The sequence below is a fragment of the Passer domesticus genome, chromosome 2 (genome assembly GCF_036417665.1).
Source record: "Passer domesticus isolate bPasDom1 chromosome 2, bPasDom1.hap1, whole genome shotgun sequence".
NCBI classification, from domain to species: domain Eukaryota; kingdom Metazoa; phylum Chordata; class Aves; order Passeriformes; family Passeridae; genus Passer; species Passer domesticus.
Window position 1 is genome coordinate 67045895 of NC_087475.1, and position 24816 is coordinate 67070710.

General features: G+C 41.8%; 1 protein-coding gene and 1 long non-coding RNA gene across 2 annotated transcripts; one reads left to right on the forward strand and one right to left on the reverse strand.

Moving 5' to 3' along the window:
- Positions 1-2142: 2142 nt before the first annotated feature.
- Positions 2143-8373, reverse strand: CCNA1 (cyclin A1). Its single transcript, XM_064408990.1, has 9 exons — positions 8169-8373; positions 7874-8025; positions 6552-6795; positions 6221-6342; positions 5330-5553; positions 4507-4711; positions 3545-3658; positions 2735-2868; positions 2143-2411 (listed from the first exon to the last, which is right to left on the reverse strand). Exons 1-9 carry the CDS (start codon positions 8356-8358, stop codon positions 2360-2362), a joined length of 1437 nt encoding a protein of 478 aa, XP_064265060.1. The 5' UTR covers positions 8359-8373; the 3' UTR covers positions 2143-2359.
- A 3050-nt stretch (positions 8374-11423) lies between these two features.
- On the forward strand, positions 11424-22502 carry LOC135295496 (uncharacterized). The gene is made up of 3 exons (XR_010357617.1): positions 11424-13101; positions 16915-17053; positions 21867-22502. It is a non-coding gene; the product is annotated as an uncharacterized LOC135295496 (long non-coding RNA).
- Positions 22503-24816: the final 2314 nt, after the last annotated feature.

Genomic DNA, 24816 nt, shown 5'->3' on the forward strand with positions numbered 1-24816 from the left:
CTTTAAAAAAAGCCAAAAATCTCCAGGTATATTTGTATACTAACAAATTGAAGCTCTGAGAATGTGAAGTGAAACTGTTGCAATAGCCTTGCAGTTACAAGTTAAATTTAAGAAAGTAAAACAGAACAAAATGTGGCTTCTAGAAAGACTCCAGATGTTAAAACACTGAATAAATTCAGACGCTTATTTTGTTAGATGCACCAAATCCATTGGCCCAGGAACATGAGGCATGACTGTGGTTATAGACTGTTTATAAGAACAAAAACTCATCTCTTCTCCATTACTGCTGTAGCACGACCACACAAATCTTTAGTCTCCTGTAACACAAGGAAAACATTCCTGCACTTGAGACATTCATTTCTGCTTTGAAAATATGCAACACTACAGTTAGCTGCAGTTCAGTGAGCGCAATTCCTTACAGGAAGAATCTTATTAACATGGGGTTTCAGAATATCTTGTGTTCAGCCTGAAACACCAAACAAACTGGTATCATAAGCTGGGCAGACTTAGCTACACTTGGTCAGGGCACTCACCACTTCCCTGTGAAACAAGCAACCAGGAGTTGCCTGTTGTAGGCAGGTGTCACTGGCACAGCTTTGCACTGAGACACACTCTTTTAAAGAAGCTGACTGCAGGCAGGAGTGAAATTCATAGCCCACCTTTAGAACATATGTCCACAAGCCATGAAATTCAGTGCATGAACAAAATCTATGGATTGAGGCCCCCACCACAAAATGAATGCTGCAGACATGAGCATGGGCTATCTGGTCACTTCACTGTCCATTATCATAAACATGTCAAGATAAATTCACTCTACTGATTAAAAAGTGCTTGAAGCAAGAGACCAAGAACTAGACTGAAACTACAGCACAAAACTGTTGTAGACTGAAATGGAATACTCTCCTCCTTCAAAGGATGTTTACTTTGGGACAAGTGAAGCAGTCACAACCACCATCTCCACTTCAGAGAAATACAAGAATTTGCATTACTAGAAAGATCTATCAGACTGCACAGGGAGGAATTAAGGGAAAGGAAGTCTTACAGACATTGAGGGAATGCCAAAGCTAAGAGCCTCATAACACACATATTGGCATAATCACGTCTTAAAATAAATGAGAGGCTTGTTAGCTGCTACTTAATATGTCTACTGAATTGCATACTGGTGTCAAGTGTTAAACCTGTTCTTGCTTGGAAACTCATAATGCACTGTACAGACTGCTCTCTTAGGAAGCAGTAAGCCCTGGAAATTTTAAACTCTGGCAGTACAAGCGCACCTCAAACTTACCTTACCATTTATATGAGTGGATTATAGTTCTCCACATGTTGACCAATATGACTAACTGATTTTTAAACTACTTTGGACAGGGGTTGTGTTTGGGAGTACAAAGTGGTGTCCTGTTTGGATGTTTGGGGTTTTTTTTAAAGCACTACCTAACAAAGAACTGACAGTGGGACACAAGACCATGTAGCAGCTCAGGCTAAGATAGCCAATAGCTCTGTCCCATTGACCTCCCTTCACACAGATCACCAGTGCTCTAGTGACATGAGAGGTCATCTCAGACAGGTTTGTTATAACACTCCACACTACAAGAATGACTCAGGAGCCATCCAGATCAACTCTGCTGTTCCAGTACCTCATAGCTTTCAGCATTGCTCTCTAAAGCAGTCTGTTCAGCAGTGTATGAAAAGCTCCTAATGCTCTGCCAGCTACAATCTCCCAACTCCCTGCAGGGCAATCCCCTATTTTGTTTCCATAAAGGGAAGTCTGACTTCTACCTCAACATTGATGATCTTCTACAAACATGTTCAAAGACCATGTGGATGTTCTTGATCTGATACGGTAAACAAGACGCAGAAAATAGCTTCTGTTCATGCCCACAGGATCTTGTCTCATTGAAGAAAGAACAAACAGGACTACAGCAAATCACTGTGCCTACAGGGATGTCAGGTTGTGGTGCTTTATCCACTCCAGCCAGCTTATAAGTGCTTACAGCTATTTAGTAAAAAACAAATCCCACCCCCCCACCCCGAAAAAAAAACCAACACCACAAAATACAACAAAACAACAAAAAAATTTTCAAAAATTCATTCCACTCACTGTTACTGCAGATATATTAACTGAAGTCAGAAAATTCACAGAAGTAGAGTGTAATAAGACATTTATTAAAAGTGCTTTCAGTTATGTTAAAAGCTATAGTCTAATACCTATTTTAAAAAAGGCATCTCATTAAAAAATATTAGCTTAAAAACCATTCTGATCACTGTGGTTACAGACACATGACCCGCAGTGCTCTATGAAATGTTAGACCAGCTTTGCTGATTGGGACACAGTAATCTTCAAGTCCAGGATCCACAGTGTCTAGTGTAGAGGAAGAACTGCTGGGAGCTCCAGAAGAGACACCTGAAGGTACCTGGAATAGAAATGAAGTGACTACAGACATGACCTTCAGATTTGTCAACTGAACTATCACCTGATTGCACAATACACTGGAGAAGAGAAGCATCATCCTGCAATATTGCAGACAAAGTTGTTATCCAAGGCATCTGCATACCTTATGGATTAATTACTTTTCTGGTCAGAAAAGTTTTCTCCTCAAGGGGCTGATGAAAACTTCTGTTTCAGAACTAGAAGCTGACAACTATGAGAGAGCTACATCAGCCACAGCCCAAGCTGGAAAACCAGAGTCATCCTGTGCTTACAGCTATCCAAGACACTGGCATACTGGTTACTTACTTTGGGTGCTTATACTTCTGCTTAATAGCTTGCAGCTGGCAATGGGATGCATCAAGGCATGCTTTGTGCAGGTCAGTCAGGCAAGGCGCTATCTCACTTAAGGAATATCCAGAAAATGCAGCAAGTGTTTCTGGCTGGTCGGATGAGAAAAAACAGTGTTACTCTATTGTAGCCAGCAGTCATCTAGCAGATGGGTTTCCCACGGAAGCAGAAACTCTTTTCACTACATCAGAGCTCAGTCTAGATTCTTAAAGCATGAAAAAGATTCAATTGTATTCTGCCATCAGTTTCGCTCTAGGTCTTCCTTGGTGCCATGAAGTCTGACAAGCTCCTTCTGCTCTAAGCATGTGCATCCATTACATCTCTTCTGGATCTTACTCTGCACTAAAGCTATTCCTCCAACATACAGCTGGAAGTTCTACCAAGGCTTGTGGTAAAGCAGCCACAATTACACAGCAGTATAATCACTCAAGTAGACAGAATCAGTTCTCCCCTTTCTCCCTGAACTGATTTGGACCCTGAATTGTATCTGGGGGTGTAGTTTTGGACATTTGTGAAGCCTTTGGTACAGCCTCGATGTAAGTGAGCAAGACAGTAAAATCCTTTCAGTTTCAGAGAAGAGGCATGATATTTCAGGTTTACTGAACAGTCATTTATCAGGTAGTCTCATTAACTCAAGAACAGCTACTCATCCTAGGATTTCAGCCTTCAGAACAATATACTTTGTAGCAACTCCTCCTCCTTCTCAGCTCAGTTCTAACAATAACAAAATGCTTGAGCTATTTATTAACACACAGTTGTTGTTCTTACCCAGAAAGATCTGTTCACTGTATAGTTTGCTAAACAGTAAGCTGCTGCCGCAATTTGTGAAGGAAGGTACTTCAGAAGAGGATCAACCTGAAGGAGACTCAGCTCTGCAAGATACTGAACAAGAAAACCCAAGTTTTTAAAAAAGAATTAACCTAGCTGGTACAATCAGTTCAATACTGCAAGTATTAAAGTTCAGCAATGATCTCAGTATGATACACAAAAGCATAAACTATGAATCTAGCAAGAAGAATTAGCATTCCAGTCCCATTGTTCTTACAGAAGATCCTTTATCATGTTTCAGGCGGGGACAGAAACACCTCATTTTGCCAAAGCTTAACCCATCTACTCTAATCTGAAGTTCTGTTTCCATCATCAGAATTTACTTGATTTTACAGGTAGAGACTCAGAAAAGTCAAGTTTCATGAAACTGACAGACACACTCTTCCCATCTGCTAAGGCTCTTGTTCATATATGTGGACCCCACCAGGACATCAGGGATAAATGGACAGCTCTAAGAAGCACAATATGGGCTCTGGTGGAGTAGAGTTATTGTACAATCCTACACCCTTTGCAGAGAAGCAGGTGGTCAGATATTTTATTGTAATGTTGTTGTTTCTAAGCATGGTTGCCTACTCCAGGCAACTCCTATGCAGCTACATTCTGTGTCATTTTGGAGCAATATGCAGTAGCACCAAATCCAGGACAGACTTGCTACACAGGCACTGTTAAACCTCTAGATTTTTACCACCTAATTGCCTGGTCAGTGAATTATCCCTGATCAAACAAGGCAGACCAAACCTAGGATTTCCATGAGGCATCTACCCAGAAGTCTTGGCACACAAGCCACCGCTATGAAACATGCAATTTTAGACCTGTTGCAGAGACAGCTTCATGAAGTGCAAGTAGTACTCCTTTAAGGATCACTTCTTCCCCCTCAGTCCCAGAGGACAGATAGTCCATACCCTTGCAAAGTTCTCTGTCCTCATACAGATTCCACGCCTCTGAATATACTGAAGGAGGAACTGGTTGATGGTTGGGGTTGTTAGGTCAAAACCCAGCACTTTGAGAAGCAAGTGTTCCATTCTTAGCAGCTGCTTCTTTGTGTAGGTATCATCTGTTATATAGACAAATTCATCCACATCTGGTGGGTAGATCTCTTCATACTTCCTGAAAAAGGATATAGAAGCCATATTTGTCAGCTTTGAAGTTATAGTAAAAGAAATCTTTGTGCTATACCCACATCAGGATGAGAACATGACATTACTAAAACTTGTGGAAAGCTTTAATTGTGCTTGCTCCTCCAGGCTAGCTAACAATTTAGTTTCAAACTTGGGCAAATATAGAGGAACTCCGAGTCATCAGTCTAGACAGACATACACTCACATCGTTAGCTCTTAACAGCAAGCTTTCAGTGGGCAACTCTCAGTAACACAGCACACTCCAGGCAAACACCCATGCACCCCTAAGCTATGTTGCTTACTCTGTCTAGTTAGAGCAGTTAAAGGCCAACTCTAGATTGCAACTGAGTCCATCGCAGCCTTACAGGCTAGCAGTTTAACACTGAATTGCTTCTGCTACTGTGTTTATGGTTACAAGCTTTCCCCACTACAGTTTTTCACATTCAATGTTAAATGTTTAATTTTAGTAGTACCAAAGGAGCCCACGTTCCTAATCTTGAAACATCATGAAAAGCTACCTATTAATGCAACCTTCCTTTCTTCAAATTACATTACAAGACTAAAATAGGCTTCACATCACCAAGACTTCAGAAGATGAAACACTTACGCAGCCAGAAGAATTGCCGCTGTTCCTACAAGCTGTAACTTCCCTCTGAGAACAGACATGCAGGAAAGAAACCTGTCCAGGAAGTTCACTGCCAAGTACAAAGTCTCTGTCCGAAGTTTATACTCTTCCCCTACTTCCACCAGCCAGTCTACCAGGATAGCACGCATTCCTGTTGTGATATCTGGCTGCTTCTTCATGTAGTATGGCTTGGGCCTAAATCTTACCTGTTTGGAAAGAGTTGAAGAATTAGGATGATCACTCTGAAAAGAACCATGGATGGCTGAGCTGATGAATATTCTTTATACTTACACTCAAAGGAGCAGGGGTTTTCCCACTCTTAATAACTGAAAGTACTAACTACAATTATTGTGCTAGTGATAATTATTCCCAGCGGTTGACATCTCTAGAAAGCAGTATTTCTACACTGAAGAGACAGATTGAAGCTTCGGTGTTAGCAGGAGAATAGTAAAACACTTTCTGGACTATGGACAGCCTTTGCCATCAATTGAGCCATTCAGAAGGACCTTAAAATGAACCAACCAGATTTTCTCCCTTTGTCCCATCAGGACACTGAACTTCACTGCTCTGACACAAGAATATAAGAAAAACTATTGCTATAGCCAGAGTAAGATCACATCAAACTGCTTTAGCATTTTTTCAGCATTCTACTCCCATTTTCAAGAATTCTTCATACCAAACAAGTCAAGAGATGCTCCCATCACAGCAATTAACAGGGATGCATTAATCCTGAAAGAATTTATCACTGACTATATGCTGCCTTAAGAAATTACTTTGGCAATTTACTTTCTCTTTGTAGTTCAGTGGCAGCCTTGGATCTTTGCAATATTGCATCCTACCACAGATACCTATAAGCTTCTCACAGCAACTTACTTCAGCCTCTCGGAGGTACTGATGAATGTCTTCTGCATACTCTCCCACAGCCAGAGTTACAACATCTTCCATGTGATCCTCTGGCTGGGATTGGAAGGATGTGTCCACTACCATAGGAGAGCCTAACAGGCAATAGGAAGCAGCAAGACATTTGTAAAATTAATCTCTTGACTTTCTCTTGCTAATTTTAGCTCAGAAGTATTGCTCTTCATGTAGACACGATCCAAGTTAGCTTGCAGTTATTTATTGTCACATAAGCTACTCACTAGCTTAAAAACCACCCTACATGTGGTTGTGCTATGGACACCATCTGAGTAGTAACAGGAGTTACCTGAACTCAGATCCAGAAGCCGGTGAATACTGGATGTCATTGCACTGGTATCCAGTTCACAGTGGCTTAATTCCAGCTCTTCAGACACTTGGCAGCTATAGTTTTCTTTGTCTTCTGAGTCATCTATGTAAATAGCAAACCCTTGCTTTGATGCAGCACTGATGATGCAGTTGGGCACTTCATCTTTTCTAGATGAAGTGATGGTGTTTTCAAAGCTCGAGAAGCGCTTGATAACAGCAGCACCCTGAAGCAGAGCACACAGTAACGCTGTGGGAGGGCAGCTCAGGAGGAAAACAGAGTATGTCACTTGTTTTCAAAAAGAAAATCACTTTCCTTGTGTAACAGACACCAATAACAAAAGTTGATGCGAAAAACCACCAACTACATTTGATGCCTCTGAAGTTGGTGCCACTTGTTCTGTCTTGCTGTGACAGACTACTCACAGAAAGAATTAAGACTAGTAAAAGTCAGGAAACCAGGAGAGCAGCATCATACTCAGTGCCTCCCACCAAGGAGTATGTGGGTGCTGCTCGTTTCCAATTGGGCTGGGAAGTGCAGTCTGTTACACATTCAGTTCTGGCAAGGAGCAGCTGCAAATACAGCAAGTTAACAGAAGTGCTCAAGCACTGCCACAGACTTAGAAAGGACTGCCCTGGCAAGAAGGCACTTCAAACAGAGTTAAAAACTGGAGTCTGAATTTCTGAGCTTAAGCACCGCAACCGTTAGGACCGCGTGTGACCAGGCTACAATCCTTCACACCATCTACCAGTAAGCCACCAGCTGAATTAGGGGCTTTATACAGCCTAAACCAAGAAGAGTCTGTGTACCCATACCAGCTGTTATTTTAGGTCAGAATAGTAACGTTATCCCTGCTCCACCAGCAGACTCCAGGAGGGTTCAAGGGACAGAAAAGCAGAAAAACGACACGTCATTAACTTGAACTTCTTTGAAGGCTCTGGCACCCTGGAGAGAGCACGGCTAACCACACACCAATGAGACCTTTGGGTCAGTGGACAGCCCTTCCTTAAACCACCCCTAGAGCAGTATCCCTTCCTTCCAGGATGAATTATTTGCGCAGAGTACTTCCACGGGGCAACACCCGCAGGTCAGGACTGTGCGGTTACTAGCAGGGTTTCTCGGGAAACTCACGCTTAAGAGCTGGAGCCCGAGTCACCTCCTCACCCCGCCACGCCAGGTCTTTGCCGGCAGCCTCGAGGCGGGTGCGTGCCCCGCTCATGCCGGCGGCTGCCAGCCCAGGGCCGCGGAGCCCAGCCGGGCTCTGCGGGCAGGGGGGCGGCAGTGCTGCGGGCAGCGGGGCTCACCTGGCCGCCGGGCCGCTGCTGCTGCTGCCCGTTCTCCGTCAGCACCCCCAGCACGGCCCGGCCGCCGCTGCTGCGGAGGGCGGCGGGGCAGGACTCCCGCCGCCCCGCACGGCTCTTCTCTCCGGTGCGATGCATCGCCCCGACGTCGGTACCTTTCGGAGGAGCGAAAAAACCCACAGAAATAAAACGAAATCGTGGTGGGGGAAAGAACACTAAAAAATCCTCCGAACGACCACAAACGCGCCCCTGGCAACCCCTTCCTCCCGCCCGCCCCGCAGGATGACGGGGGGCCCACCGCGCTGCCCGGCTCCACTCGCCACCAGCCCACGGGAGGGCTCGGCCGCACTGCGCCGCCCAGGCCGCCCGCCGGCCCTGCGTGGGCGCGGCCGCTGGAGGCGGCGGCTGTTGGCCGCGGCCCGTTGGCAGCCCGGCGGCTCAACCCCCGGCGCGCCGCCCCGCCGGCCCCGCCGGCCGCGGGTCGCCATGGTGACCCCGGCAGGGCCCGGCCCGCGCAGAGCAGCGCCCGCCGAGCGCCGGCCGCCAGGGCCGCCCGGCCCGCAGCCGCTGCGGCCGCGCACCCGCTGCGCTCCGAACGCGCGGAGCGCCAGGGTGGGATGGATGTGACAGCGACAGCAGCGGCTCCGTGCGAACGGCTGGGCTCGGACGCTCCCTCTTTGATAAAGGACGAGCGAGAAAAAGGAGCTTTTAGTTCATTTAAAGGCGGGCTTGACTCCCGTGAGAAATCCAAGCCGAGGCACAGCTAGGTGCCGACCTGGCTGTGCTGTTGCACGCCTAAGCAGCGCTCAGCTGCCAGCACGGGAAACACAGCGGCTGATTCACTCAAACCAGCAGAGTTTGTCACCAGTGATGCGGATAGGGATACGTGCAAACTGAGCACCTGTGCTCAATTTGTGGGAATGCTGTGGCCATGCTGGGGAACGCGGTTAGATTTCTGAAACGATCTTGGCAAACTGGAGAAATGTTTGGGAAAATCAAGGTGCTCCTGAAGCACAAGTGCAAGGTGACAGCCAGTGGACGCAGAAATGCAGGATGGGGAACAGCCAGGTAACAGCTCCGTGAAGAAGAATCAGGAGGTTACAGTAAACCTCAGCCTGAGCATGATTCATCAGGGTCATAGCTGTCCAAGCAGGAATAAACAAGAATATAGCCTGTGTGGCACACGAGCCCTCTGAAAGTTTGCAGACAAAAGAGCAAGGGCTACAGCAGTTGAAACCTCAGCATGAGATTTAGGTTAGGTGCCAGAATTGCAATGCCCCAGAAGAGACAGCATGGGAAATTTCATAATTTCCCTTGTTGCAGATTTTTAAGACCAAATTAAAGAGAATTTTGTCAAAACTGTCTGTGCGTTGGCAGTGATGATACTTCTTGAGATGCTCTCCAGAGATTGAAATGTAGAAGCTATCCAAAATTTGTATATATCAAGTAGAGTCTTATGCCAGAATTATTTCTTTTTTTTCTTTTTTCTTTTTTTCTTTTCTTTTTTTTTTTTTGCAGTTCTTGTGATCCAATCTGCATTAAAGGCTGTAAATTTTTTTCAGACTTTTCTTACATTTACTTTTTAACCATTTCACTCTGAACCCCCAAAAAAGATTTTACCATAAGGGGCAAGTGAAAAATGTTACCTGTGTAACATTTTTCTGAAGGTGAAAAATGTTACCTGTGTTTGATCCATTGTTCATGACACACTCTTTTTCCTTTTGGATGGGAGGGGCTCCATGTCCTTGCAGCAACAGGGTTGTAAGCAGATAGTTACTATAGTGGATCTGTCACAGCTACAGATGTGGGCAAAGGCAGGTCAGGGGAACAGAAGATGATGCTGTGTGTCTGTGTTCTTATCTTTAATTTCTAACCCCCAGGTTTGCACAAGGAGCACTTCACCTGGGGGCAATTATTTAAACATTTTTATGCCAAGTTTATTTTCTGAAAATAAATTGGTCTAGTTGCCAGCCTTTGAAATCAAAGATTAGCCTAAGTGGAACTTTAAACAGTCCTTACACTTTTGTTTTGATGGGATTACCAAATTCATCTTCAGTCTGTAAGCACTCTTTATATCCAAGTACCCATCATATCTTTATTCCATTTAGATATAACTTCGGAACCTCAGCTAGCCAACAGATGACTTACTCATATTTTTATATGTGAGCAGCATATGGCTATCCTCACTAGCCATATAGTGCATTAATGTAGCTGAAACGCCTCTCAAATGCTTTTAATGAGTTTATCTAAGCTCCAGTTTCTCGGGAACTCTTTCAAACAGCCCAGTATGGATTAGTACCTGAGGGAGGCCAGTGAGCTTTGCCAGCCACTACGTAATTGTAGCAGCAAATCAAATAAAGCTTTGGGCCATTAGTCATTTGCTTCTGAGCTTCCCTTTGTGTTTGAGAGGAAGCTGAAGCCTTCCTGAGTGGACTCCTAGGGCTTCTTGCAGTAATCACTGTCTTACTGATGATTTCTAGGAAGACAGAGAAGTCAGAGTAATTCCTGACTTGGCGGGGATGCTTTCTTCCTCTGTGTCTCTGGAAAAGATAGTGTTAAAGCTCTTTGTCTCTTGTCTGTCTTTCCTAGTTCCTTAGATCTTTCCCATTTTTTCAGTCTTTGCTTCAAATGTTGCCCAGCTTTGGTGCCTTTTTCAGCTAAACGGTCTTATTCCATGCTGTGGGAACAGGCACTAGTTCCTGCTTTTTCTCTGAAAATCACAGTTAATTCCCAGTTTTTACACAGCAAGCTCTGCACAGGCTTCAGTTCACAATCTGGGGCATGGATCCCTCTGCCCACAAATTAAACTACTGTCAGCCGTCCCCTTCTCTCTTCAACTTCTGAAATATTTTTGGGTCCTTAGTGTGCTTTAATCCCTGGGCTTTCAGCTTGGCTTAAATAGTTATTGGCCTGCAGCCTGGGAGTAGCATCTTCACTGACAATAAAACAATCATAGTCTTACAATTAAGAGCAAATATAAGATGAGAAACAGGTCATGGAAGGCTGTTGCAACTTCCCAGCCTTGCTCCTCTAAGTCTCACATTGAATTACAACATGGCAGTCGTATAGAAACACCCATTCAGGCAGGTTGGTCGCAGTTACAATGGCTTTGGCCAGGTCACATTCAATATTTGGCAAGCCTTTCCAGACCAATGAATTGAGCAACGACACAGCAAGTCCATGCGTGGCATAGACTCTTCTGAGGTCAGCTTTATGGCAGAGCAACAATGGAAATCCGCTTGACTAGCAAATTTGATGCACAGCTGCATAACACCCTGGAAAATGTGCTGTGGGAGCAGTCTTATAGTCAGAAAGTTTCTAAAAAGAATTATGAAGTCTCCTCGACATTAAGAACAGTGTCTGAACTCAGTGACCTTCAAGGACCCATCAGGACTTTGTTGTATGGTCTTAAAGTACCAAGGAAGTAGAAAACATGACTTCTATCACATGGTTATGATTCCTTGGGTTGTGAATAGTCCCCTGGCTGCAGTGTGTTCTAATTGTCCTACCATGTGAAATTAATTTCACATTTCTTAAGAATACATAGACTGTATCTTGAGTTTTGGTGTTTTTCTGAACCACCAAAATCATAAAAATGGTCAAGAAGTAAGACATAGGTGCAGGGCTCAGGAGCTGTTGGCCAAGGCATACAGACAAGACCAAGACATAGTCTTGAGCCACCAACTGTCCACATACAGGGTGATAGATCACTTTGCACTGTCTGTACTGGGCATTTGAACTATGTCCCAGACAAAGCCATAAGCATCTTGTTCTCTCTTGCTTCTGTCTTCTGGGCTTGCAGCTGTGTTGTACACAGTGTGGTTGATGCTGTGAGAAGCCTGATGCACTCTGCATCTTTATTACCCCAGTAGGTTGCCTTGGAGCACAGCCTGCCTGCAAATCCCATTGCCATCATGCTAGATAATACAGGGACCCTCCAGAAATAATCCTTTGCCACTCTGTCTCATGGGTGAGACAGAGGCAGAGCTCACTTCAGGGAGCAGTGAAACCTACCAGTGTGACACACAGCATCAGCTGATGCCCACAGCAGGGAAGGAAAGCCTAAAGCCTTGAACAGCTGCAAGATGTTCCCCTTTGGGGTTGTAGCAATCCTAACCAGAAGACTATTGTGCATCACAGAGTTAGCGATCCATGACAAATGTCAACCCGAGCAGGCTGTGCTGCCCTGTGCTGTGTGTATGTCTTGTCCTTCAGGATAAACTCAGCAGGGTGATGGTAACAGAGGAGCCCACAGGCAGCTCCCACTCTGTGTTTCTAATTACACCACCTCTGTGGCCTTGGCATTATCTTAAGGAAGAGCAGCAAGTTCTCATGTGAACATACAGTCGTTTGACAACAGTTATGATGAATACATTATTTTTTGTCTAAGAAAATTCTGTAAGAGGTCTCAAAACCAAAATGTTAGGGAACCTTTCCACAGGATGGGACCTGAACTATATGCCCTGAGTGAGATGCTGCATGGCTTCAGCATCTGAAGGGATGTAAAATGACATATATTCTTTCTGTTGCTCATGTTAGCTCCAGAAGATGGTGTTTTTAGCAATAGCTTATGTTTTTAGCAATAGCTTAAGGCACACTTAGCCTGAGTGCCTTTCTTACTTGATCATAAGGTACCCTGAGGTAGTCTCGGTGCTTTGCACTATATGTTAGCAGCAGAATAGTCTAAAGTTGGCCCCAAAGATGTTTCTGTATCAAGTGGTGTAAAAGGTGGCAAATAAAGCTCCAAAGAGTTCCGGCTTTGGGGTTGCTTCTCCACAGCAGTCTGGTCCTGCTAGCTTTGTGACTATGTAGAATGCCCAGTACCACTGCAGTTACTCCCTTTTCATCCAGAAGTACAAGAAAATAAGCTTTTTCAGTATCAAAACAATAACAGAACATAAACTATACCCTTTTGTGTTTCATGTGAAGAGAAAACATCAAACTTAAAATGAAACATTTCTGCTAACCATATTTTATTCCCTTACAAGCTTCTCTGTATTATAAAGCAGCTGATAGCAAGCTTTAGCACTGTGCATGTTTTAAATTAAATGTCCTGCATAGAACATTAATATCTCAACTCTGTTTTTCATTTCAGAGCTACACAGGAAAACACCCGTAACTTTGACAGAACCTTGAAATGGTACTGCATAATTCAGAAACAGCTATTTCTGAATTCTTCAAATCACTCTCTTTAATAACCATCTAGTGCCATTGCCAGGTTCTTCTGCCAGGTATTGCTGAAGTGAATGCTGAAATGCCATTGCTGTATAATAGGTCTTTCCTCAGTCAGGCCCCTAATTTATGGTCCCTATACTTATGGCATCTGTTACTCAGCTGTTATTGACAGGTACTGCTTATTTCTACTTAGAAGCTGACAGTTGAAAAGTTTCAAAAGAAACTCATGTTCTGACTTGGTGATCCTGTGGAAGCTGACTCTTGGGGACTGTTTCTCAGGTTACAAAGCACAAACAAGTTCTCAGAGTGCAGCATCCAGCAGAGTGCCAACCGTATCCTGGGCTACATCCAAATCAGGGTGGCCACTAGGGTGAGGGAGGAGCTCTGCTCCTCTTCTCTGCTCTGGTGAGACCCCACCTGCAGTGTTGCATCCAGCTCTGGAGTCCCCAGCACAGAAAGGACATGAATCTGTTGGAGCAAGTCAGAAGAGGCCACCAAGTTGATCAGAGGGATGAAACATCTCTGCTATGAAGAAAGGTTGAGAGAATTGGAATTGTTCAGCCTGGAAAAGAGAAGGTGTGATCTAATTGTGACCTTCCAGTACCTAAAGGGAACTTACAGGAAAGATGGGGAGACTTTATTTATGAGAGCATGTAGTGACAGGAGAAATGGTTCAAACTGAAAGAGAGTAGGTTTAGATTAGATATTACAAAACCAATATTTACTGTGAGCTTGGTGTGACATGGGCACACAAGTTTCCCAAAGAAGCTGTGAATGTCCCATCCCCGGAGGTGTTCAAGGCAAGTTGGATTGGGCAGCCTGGTCTGGTGAAAGGTGTCCTTTCTCATGGCAGGGGGATTAGAACTAGATGACCTTCAAGTTCCCCTTCCAATACAAACTCTAAGATTAAAAGAACAATTAATTTGTTGCTATCAGTTCTATTTGTTTGTGTTAGTAATTAAAACATAGTGGTGTGTATATATACAGCATGTGAGTTGTGCATGACTGGTTAAAGATCAACTATCTGTAACAAAAATTTTTCGTAATAAAACAAAATTTATAGTAATAGCAATAGCAGTCTTGGAAAATAGTTTTTATATTTGTTGTTTGGAAAAATAGGTGCAATGATCAACATCTATAGTGTTGTGAAGGCAAAGGCATTTCATAAAGGCTTCAGCTCAGCACAACGAAGTCTCAGAACAAAAACAATTCATGTTTTGGTTTTGGAGGAAATGACCAAAATTACAACTATTTATCAGAATGAATCATGACTAATAACTGTTGCTTTGCATGCAAGATTTGGCATTGCTGGCATCTGGCAGTGTTTTAATTAAACTGGAAGAGTGGTTGTCCTCTGAACTCTATGCCTTACGTATTAAGTGCATGACTACATGCCACCATGCATGGGTGAAAGGAGAGATTAAACAGAGGATAGCTTAACAGAGCCATTGCTAGGTGGATTCATGTCCCTAGCACTCTTTCCCCTACTTTCCCTAGAAGTCAGTGATTAGACTCATTAAAACTGTTGGATGCGCTCCAAGATGAGACATCAGACCATCCATGTGGATTCCATAACCCATGAATCAAATAGCCCATACTGTATTGATCATACCTGGAGCACTGCAGTCTTGCTGTTTTCAAAATAAAGAAAAAGAACAGTGCACTTTGCCACAATATATATATACCAGGCTTATTAGCCCTCTATATTACTGTTGAAAGGGGAAACAGAAGTAGACAAACTCTTCCTTTACTTGACGAGTTCCCCTGCCTTTTTTCTTTGGTTTAATTGGAATACCTTGTGATTTCTCCACAGTGTAATGGAGAAATTTTAGTTGGCTCTTGATTATCTGAGTAGATTAGTTAATGATGCTTGCTCACTGCAATTGCACTTTGCCATTGCAATTATCTGAACTCTGCTGTTTCAAGTCACCTATTCTGTGTCTGTGTTCATAATTACAGTGTATTGTTTGCAGTAGACACAAGGCACAGCACTGCTTATGTACATACACAGCAGCTACAGTTTAAAGTAGCTGAGCTCCCACGTTCTTATTGCTTGCTGCATGCTTTGCTAGTGATGAATGATAGCCATTTTTCTCTACCACAGCAGGAACAGATTAAAACTCTAGATACCAATCTGATCTCACAGGTCACAGCCTGTCTGTGTAACCTGTTTCATGTTATAGCTGATAGCAGTAAAAGGTCTTTCATCAGCCTTGTTTATTGATGTCTGTGATTCACAGTGATGATTTGTAGAACTCCTGTAATTACAAGTATATATCTCTCACAAAAATGCAAAATAAAGTTGCAAAAAATGACTTTGTAGGAGGGAGAGATATTAAAAGTCTACTGTGAATAAAAAAATCCAAACAATAGGCTAATCCAATTACTAAATATAGAGCAAATCTATATATAAACAGTAGAGATGGGTAATTAGTAGGGGAAAATAAAGGACTGGAATATTCAGCACATCTATTTTATATTGTTTAAAATTTAAAAAGCCTATTCAATAGTCTTTGCTCTTTGGCTTGATAATATTTATCTTGGCTACATCTTGGAAAACTGAAAAGCTCTGGGATCATAGAGTTTGAATTTCCAAATTCAATCCAGTGGAGAATAACTCCATAATGTAAAAACTACAATGATTTTAATAGGGGAAAATATAATATGCAGTGTCTGCATATTAAAAAAGGGTTAAAAATACAGCAAGGGATGCTGAACAGGATAAATGCTAGGAAAAAAATGTGGAGGTTTTTATATAAAAAATTTAAAAGGGCCTTATAGGAAGGGATTTAAATATCTTAACATCTTACTAAGCAGAAGACAGAAAGATGACAGGATTGCATTAGGATTCCCCTGGGAAGAAGATACTAAGCCTGCAAAGCCCATTTATTCTAGCAGACACTGAGATAATAAGATTCAGTGACAGGTACCTGAAAACAGTCAGTTTCCAATTAGACATAAAGCAAACGTTTGTAATGTGACCCATTACAGCAAGCTCCCAGGGGAAAGCAGGATGTCTTTCAAGGTTTTCAGTATGCCTTTAGTTAAGATGTACATTATCCAAAAACATTTCTGCTACCGAACTGTATTCTGGAGTAACTGGGGACAAAAAGATTTTGGTATGCTAATAGGAAGCTCAGAGAGATGATCTAACAGACCTTTGGCCTTTAAGATGAAAACAAGTCATCTCTGAAAATAAGTTCCTGCAGAGCTGTGTTTGGGCTGTAGCATCACTAACTGAATGGCCCCATAATGTTTCACTTCCAAGTTTTTCTTTAATTCCTTATTCTGGAATAAGGAATTCCTTATTGTAATTCCTTATGCTGGAAGCAGCTCTTTCCTCAGAAAACATAGTAACAAACTCTTTCCTCCCTTCTTACTCTGACAGTCAAGAGATTGGTGTCTGTTCTGTCCTCCAGTTTCTGCCTTCTCCCTGTTTTCATCCTTCCCTACTTTCCACCCTAGAAGTCAACCCATGTCCTGTTCTCAGGTAGTTAATAGGCATCTATTGGTTGTCTCTAAAACCTGGGAAAACTTTACCTCTGATACCCTTCTGAAAAGAGACATCTGAGAGGTGAGCAAACTGGAGCCATTTTAGAATCCTGTAAGAATTCATTTGTTAGCAGGAAAAAAAATCACTTTATCTCTAGCTCACAGACTACCACTGGGGTACTGATAAAATAGTGACAAATAAAAGCCTTTCATTAAAAAAAATATACTATCAGAGACAGCACTTACAGACCGCTCTTTCATTTCCTGAATTTAGTTTTCCTTTTGGTGTCTTGTATTCAGATTACTTTTTAATATTTTTTATATGTGCTTAGTGCCAAGAGAGTAAAGAGCTTTTATTTTTTTTACAAACTTTTCAGGGTTTCAGATCTTATTTTCTGACAGCAGTGCATGGTGGCCCTCTTCCAGCATGTATTTGGTGCACTGCAGAGGCCTTTATACCTGATTCTTGCAATTCAGCACCAGGGTGAAGGAGACACAGAATCCCACTGTTTTAGGGTGAGTAAGGAAGTCTTTGGAGCTAGACACCCCAAAACAAGACATAAATGTCACTGTTTTCCTCTTTTCCTGAACGTAGTGTCTCCTTCTTGTTCATTTAATGTCAGTATTCCTTTCATCATGAAGATGAGTTGGCTGTGCAGAATAACTTTTCTAGATTTTCTGTGCACTAAACTTAACCTGACATACAATATTTAAAAGCTATTTCAATCAGTAAAACATGTTAACTCCTTTACTGATTCTAAAAATTAGGTATTCTATCTATCTTGCAGCACTACTACTGCTTATCTGTTATGAAACACTTAATAAATAAAAATGCATAAAGCGAAATAGGAAGGAGTTTCAAAGCTTTCTGAAATGAAAATATGCCAAAATTAAATACATGGAGAACTGTGTATATGAATTTTCATTGAAATAATATGATTTTGTGAGGGAAAAAAGACCCAACAAAAGTGTTTGGGCTAGTTTCAACTAAGCTTCTGGAAGCTTTATATAAAGTCAGAGCAAACAGCCATTCAATTTGCATTTGCAGGGAACTGTGGTTACAATAAACTATTAGCAATGCCAGGACTTTCAAGGGTCATGAATCACAAAGTCACAAAATCACTTAGGTTGGGAGAGAGCTCTTGAGCTTGTCTAGTTCATCCCCCTTGCCCAAGCACGGTCAGCTACAGTAGGTTGCCTGCCTTCTGCCCAGCTGGGTTTGAAATATCTCTGCAGATGGAGACTCCACAGCTTCTCTAAGCAATGTGTTGCAATGTTTGACCATTTTCACAGTAAAAAAAAAAAGTCCTTTCCTGTGATCAGGTGGAATTTCTTGTGTTTCAATTTATGCCTGCTGCTTCTAGTCCTGTTATTGGGCAGCATGGAGAAGAGCATGGTTCCCTCTTTATTCTCTCTCATCACATTTTTATACTCATAGGTGAGATTCCCCCAAGGTTTCTCTTCCCAAGGCTGTTCAGTCACAGCTCACTCAGCCTTTCTTCATCTGTTAGATGCTCCAGTCCCTTAATCATCTTTGTAGCCCTGTGTTGGGCTCACTTCAGAAATTTGTACCTTGTACTGAGGATCCCAGAACTGGTCCAAGTGTGGCATCACTAAGGCTGAGTGAAGATGACAGATGACCTTCCTCAGCCTGCTGGCAATATTCTGTCTAATGCAGTCTGCCAGCCACTGCCCACCCTGGCAGCAAAAGCACGTGGCTGCTTTGGGGAAACCTTGCTGTCTATCAGGACTCCAAGACTGTTCCCTGTCAAACTGCTTCCCAATTATTCAGATCCCAGCATGCAGGATTTGGCTTGTTCCCCTCCTCATGCAGGATTTGGCATTTCCCTTGTACGGAACTTTTTAAGGCTTTTGTCAGCTCATTTCTTCATCCTGCTGAGGTCCTTCTGAAGGGCAGAACACCAATTCTCTATATCAGTCACTCCTCCCTATTTTGTATTTGGCATACTTGCTAAGAGTGCACTTTTCCCATCATTCGGGATATTAATGAGGATGTTAAAACAGAGTTAGCCTCAGTTCTGACCTCTGGTAGTGATTTGGCTCCATCTGGACTTTGTGACAGTGGCTATAGTCCTTTCAGCCTGCCATTTCAGTCAGTGTTTTCAATCCACTTCCTTGTCACTTTATCTAACACACACTTTTCATGTGATAGAGCTGCCATTTCTTATTCCCCCACACTCAGTCCTGAAGGCTGCATGGATATGGCACATGAGAACAACCCTCTCCTAGGTTCATGCTTTTAAATACATCTGAGATTGCTGTCCTAAGGCATTGTAATAAACTTGTCTACTTAGTTTTTTTGGTACTAAAGTAATTCCCAGAACCAGCTGGATGCCTTCAAATCAAACTATATAAAATAATATTACAGGACAAAGTGCAAAATGGTTTGTAAGCATGGAGCAGGGTACTTCATAGTAGAGAATAGCAAGATTCTTGAAAGCCAATAAATATATTTTTCATTCAGTGTCTGCATAAATACAACTTTTCTTCAGAAAGTCAGGTCAAGGTTTTAAAAATTAATATAAAGCTTTTACAAGAATATGAAAATAGACAAGAATAAGAAGATATTAATAAGTACATTACAGTCTTCTTAGTAGATCAGTGGTTCTTCTAGTTGAACAGACTACCTCAGGCAAGGACCAACACTTCAGGAAAATATGAAGTTTCTTTCAAGTGCCCATTGTGTGGCTACAGAAATTGCTGAATCCTTATGATATTTCAGATTTCTGGTCACGATAGTGATCAGTAGCATATAAATCAGATAAAATGTTTTTGTAGTCCAGATATGAAAAGTATGGTATGTCTTACTTGAAAAGACGTCTTACTATCATCTCTTAATAACAAGAGAAATTTATGTTCTCTTACAAGTAAAGGGAACATCTAATTTTAAAGTTGGAGCCTAAAGACTGAAAATGCGAGTCACCCTCAGGAGGTGCCTTTCTCCCTCCTTTGGCTATAGATACATTCTCTCAACAGTTTATGTGAGATGAATACAATCTCTTGTGGTTATTTTCTATCTGGAAGCATATGAATGTCTAATTTTTTCAAAGTCTAAAACTAAACTCTCAGATTTTGATATCTGGTGGTAATAAGTAATATATAATCAGTATTTAGAAATTATACTGTTAGAAATTTTTCCCATGTGGGAATGCTATTTCTGCTTATATTGACATGTCTAGTTTTGTTTTTGACTTCAGCTGTAGTCTATGCAAGCTTTTCATGGTCTTTACACTTTTCAACAGGTCAAAGACGACCACTGCTTTCTTCTAAAATAGGAAAAGGGCACTAATTGCTTGCCCTGTGTACCCAGAAAGTCCAGTGTCTCTGGATTTTTACACTGTGAAAGATTTGACAGTATTTGGCCAAACTTCTCCGTCTAACATGTTAATGGAGTCTTGTTGCTTGTTACAAATATCCCACTGACTTCTTTTAGACATTCACATGTAGCCATCCAAGGCTATTGCAGAACTCCAAGTAATGTCAGAGTCATGCTGGGAATGCAATTAACTATTCTTTATTTTCGTTTATTGCCATTGAAAAGTTGTGTTCAAGATATGCTCAGGCAGAAGGGACAAAACACCCTTTCAAAGTATTAACTACAGATTTTATTAAAAGCATACAAAAGACTTGAAGCATAACCAAACAAACAATTACTGTTCTCTCACCCTAGGAGAAGGGAGAAAAAAGAATTCCAGTGGCAAGGAGCTTAGTTGCTTTTGACAAAAAGGGAAACACAGGCCTCCTAATTAACAGTGCAGTTAAAGAAGGGTGAGCAGGTTGTTGCCAAATGTAACCCCAGGGAAAACTGCAACTGCTGTAATCAAGGGATTTATTTACCCAGTCAATAAAAACAGGCTGAAACAAATGACATGACGCCCTGAATAACTGTGGTCTGAGAACAGGGAGTTACCAAGAAACCTGGTTCCCCCTCAGTCCTGAGGAGCTCGGGTACTGCAGCAGGTACAGGAAGGAGGGTGTGCTGTATTGCATGGGCAGTGCTGGGCACTGAGCTTGGATCTCATCCCTGTGAAATAAGAGAAACACCAAACTGAACATGTCTATACACTATGAATATCCAAAGGGAAACGATGATCTAAAAACTCCTCAGAGACTGATCCGAATCAGGCTTTCAAGTGTTGAACTGGGCTGCACCATTTTGGATTTTGTAATGAATCTTGGGAGATGTGGGTCTTCACCTAACCATAGCTGGAGAAAAAATTAAGTTTCCTAGTTGTTTATTTAATTAACTGATTTATTTATTATTGATTCATTGAGTTATTTATTGAGTCAGGACTTCATTAAAGAGCTAGTGGGCCTTTTTCACAATATTGTCAGCGTCTTTCAGAGTGTCCAAAAAGAGAAAGAAAATCACTTTCACAAATCTCAATCCAAAAGTTATTGGGCATGCTTCAAAAAGGCAAAACTTTATTGTCTATGCATTGGCTGATGTTTAGGAGGATACCAGAAAATGTCCCAGATTTAGAGCTTGCCTAGATTACCCTGGGACACTCAATGTTGAGTAACTCAATGTAAATGTTGAGTCCAGTCCTATGTGCACTGTACGGTGAGAGACATTGAAAATGGCCAGCTAAATATGGCTTGGCTTTTTTCTTCCCCATCCATATTAGATTATCCAGAACATCTGCCATAGCCTCACATAGGCTCATAGGCTCATTCTTACATTCTTGATGTCTTGATATCAGATGGATCAGTGAAAAAAGGTAGTTAAAGCAGTGACTAAACATTTGAAGAATACAGACTACTGTTGGTTGGGTTGCCAGTTAAAATCTTAGTGCTTATAAACTATTTCTTTCTTAGCTTCAGAAATATTATTGTGTTGAACCTTAGAGCCAGCTCCAGATAATATGTGACCAGATTTTGGATTCTTTGGTACTCCTTCAGATAAAGAGGGCTCTAGTAATGAGGAGGTGGTTGTGTGAGCAAGATTACCAGTATCAACAAGAATTTTAAGGACTTGGAGTGACGTATCATAGCATTCCTCTAAAACTGCCTTTTTGATTTGCTTTGATGTATTCTTCTCAAACTCTGCTATCAAGAAATCCAGCCAATACTTTCTGTGTGATGGCAGCCAGAGTAACAAGTAACATAAAGGTGAATCTAGAATTGAAATGGTTTCCTGCTTTTGGTTGTCTGAGTAGCTGTGTCCGTGCTAAAGTCTCTGTGAACACAAAAGATCAGTTACCAAGTGGATTCCCCACCATGAAAGACACTTCTGAGCTTAGTGTGCACACCCACCAGGTGTGAGTCATTGTGCTGAGAGCTACTTGTCCCTCTCTTGTTTTTACAGGTGTAGCAACTACCTGGTTACACCAATGCAAATGAGTAGAGGATGACACCCAGCAGATGTGACTGACCTAATTTTCTCATCCACGCAAATGGAAAGTAATCAGTTGAAACAACTAGATTTATAGTTGTGAAAAAAAGCATTGAAGGCAAATGAAAGATCTGACCTAGCTGGAAAATCTGCCTGTAAATCCATCAGTAAACTCCTTGGTTTTTTCTCTTCCCTAGAAAGTAACTAGAAGCAAGTTTCTTAGGTATCAGGGGCAATGACAGAGCAATTAAAATGCCAGAAATTTTAACACTGTATAGTGCTTGCCATAAACGCTGTCCCATGAGACCCAGCTGCTAATGGGTATTTGTTCATAGGGCTGGGGGATTCACAGTTTCCAGGCAGGGCAGTAGCCTTATCATACACCTTTGGCTACTGACTCATAATAATCTTCACCGCCACATGCCACCGGCATTGCTGCAGCATGGAGAAGATGTCGAGATCAGAGGGAAAAGCGGCAAACATCAGATCAGCATTAAACCATAGAAATGGCTAGTAGCAGACAATTCCAGCTGAGCTGGGTTTTCAATTACTGTTATTTAGGCTTTCTGGGAAGCAAATACTGGGTAAGAGACAACTTCAACATCATATAATCCCCACAGCTTTTAATTAAAGCATGGTAGTGATGGCACCTGCTCACAGCACACATCAATCTCATCTATAAGTACTTCCATCATTGCAGAACACAGATACAGCTGTCTCCTAAAAGTATATTATTTTGTTGAGCAATGAATGACATTGTGAAATATTACCTATAATCAGCACCCATTATGGCAAAGCTCATTAAATTTCTGACAAATCTAGTGTTGACAGCACTTTAATTTTGTTTTATTGCCTTCTTTTATCTATGCAATTTCTATCTCTGGTTTACAGTTAATAATGAAAGACAGCAGAACTGCACTGCGCTTGAGAATCAGAAAAATAAGTATTCATCTTTTTAAAAGTCCCTGAATTAGGACATAGGAACACTGGGTACTAAACAACGCACTCATTGAAAAGATGATTAAAGTTTAATAAAACTGTCAAGTGAAACAAACCAATCTCCTTGCAAAACATTCTGTTTGCCAGGTGCCTGGACTTCAGCTGTTAAAAAATTCTCTTTCCACAATCTGTTTAAATGAGTAACAGACTAATGTTGTGACGGCCAAGACACAATTCTGTTTTTTTGCATGATCTGTTGAGACTTGCTAATAAGGATACTAAAACAACATATTCAGAAGCCACTATAATAAGTACTATATAGGATAAATGCACTTTTACTTAATTAATTGCTAAAACCATTCTTATTTCTCACTGTTCAAGTTAAACATTGGAGCCTGGTCTTTCACCCCTGGCTTCATAGAAGATGTGATTCTCCCCTCATCTGGTCATCTGAAAATGTCCAAACTATGTTGCTATCTGTCTGACTTGATGGAGCTTTGCAGCATTTTTTCCTTATGCTTATGGAGTTAATGGAAAGAGAGGAAAGAGAAAACCCTGCTACTCAGAGCACACAGGATAATTGGAAATAAGCAAGTCGTGTGGTCAAACAGTGTCTGGTGGAAGGTGACAGCAGGAATCTCTAAGGAGCCCATTTTCCACCTTGGATTATACAAAATCCAAGGTAGTAAGAAATCAAACACATACATATGGATACAAAACCTATAGTCCCTAAAATCTGTAGTCCCTACAACCATCTGAAACAACTTCATATCACAACACTCTATTAAACTTTAGAAATTGGTTGTTATTAGTGGATTACTAATTATTAATTGATTTGCTATGCAGTACCTGAGGTAACATTTTATGATTTTTTACAGGTGGATTCTCTGTAGAGCTGTAGGTGAGTTAATACAGAATGATTCATCAATGACATATTCCCGTGATTCTGCCCGACATATCAGTGTGTGTGCCCTGTATGTCAGACCTTTCCTCCATGTTCTCCAGTGGCCTTTCTGAAGAAAACAGCTCAAACAACAAACAGTTTCTTGAAGGTCAGGATGTTCCTGAGGGATTCACAGTTACAAGAACATCACCATGTTCTTTAATGAGAACATCACCTTGCCTCTCAAAGGTTTTGCCGTGCAAAGTGCATCAGCTCCCTGATCTGGGGGCAATGCTGACCGACAGGAGAGAGAAACCTCAAATAATGAGGCAACAATAACACCCTGGCACTGCCCTGAGCTGGAAAGGCAACCTGGCTCTCAGGAGGACAAGTTTTTATGGGGGCACTCTGGAACTATGATGTGGCCTTGAGAGGGGGGAAATGTCCTACTGAACAAGTCTGTCTATTCACACCCCCCCAGCAGAGCAGGCTTTTCTCTGATTTTAGAGGCAGACAGAAATACCCACCCAGCCAAATGTTCACTACATTACTGGAAATTAAAAGAAGGACAGCTAAATCTATAATGGCTTCTCTGTCTTGGTGCTGAGATATCCTGTCCTCTCCCCACATTCTTCCCAATGATTATTCCTTCTCCTTGTAACTCCCTTTAAATTGTATTGCAAGGTTCTTGGGAAGAGGGTGGATGTCTCTGTGTGTCTGTATTAGCTCAGCTTCATGTGTGAATTCTGTGTTCCACACGCAGGTATTGCTGCTATGGCTAAAACATACACATATAAAAAAGCTGTCTTGATGGGACAGCATTAGCCTTCCCTTCAAAAATTCAAAGCAAAGATACTAAAATATGCAAAATTAAAAGATTATATGAATGTCTTGAATTTTTAATTTCCCCATACTTTCTCTGTGCTTATGACAAGATGTGTGAATTTACATAAAGCTTTAATTAGAACTAGATGGTGAGAACTGGGAAGCTTTATAAAAACACACCATTTTCAATTTTATCAGGAGACTCCTAAAGATAATGAGATAAACTTCATATATTTTCTCCCCTTGTGCTTGGCTTTTCAATAATACTGCCAACAT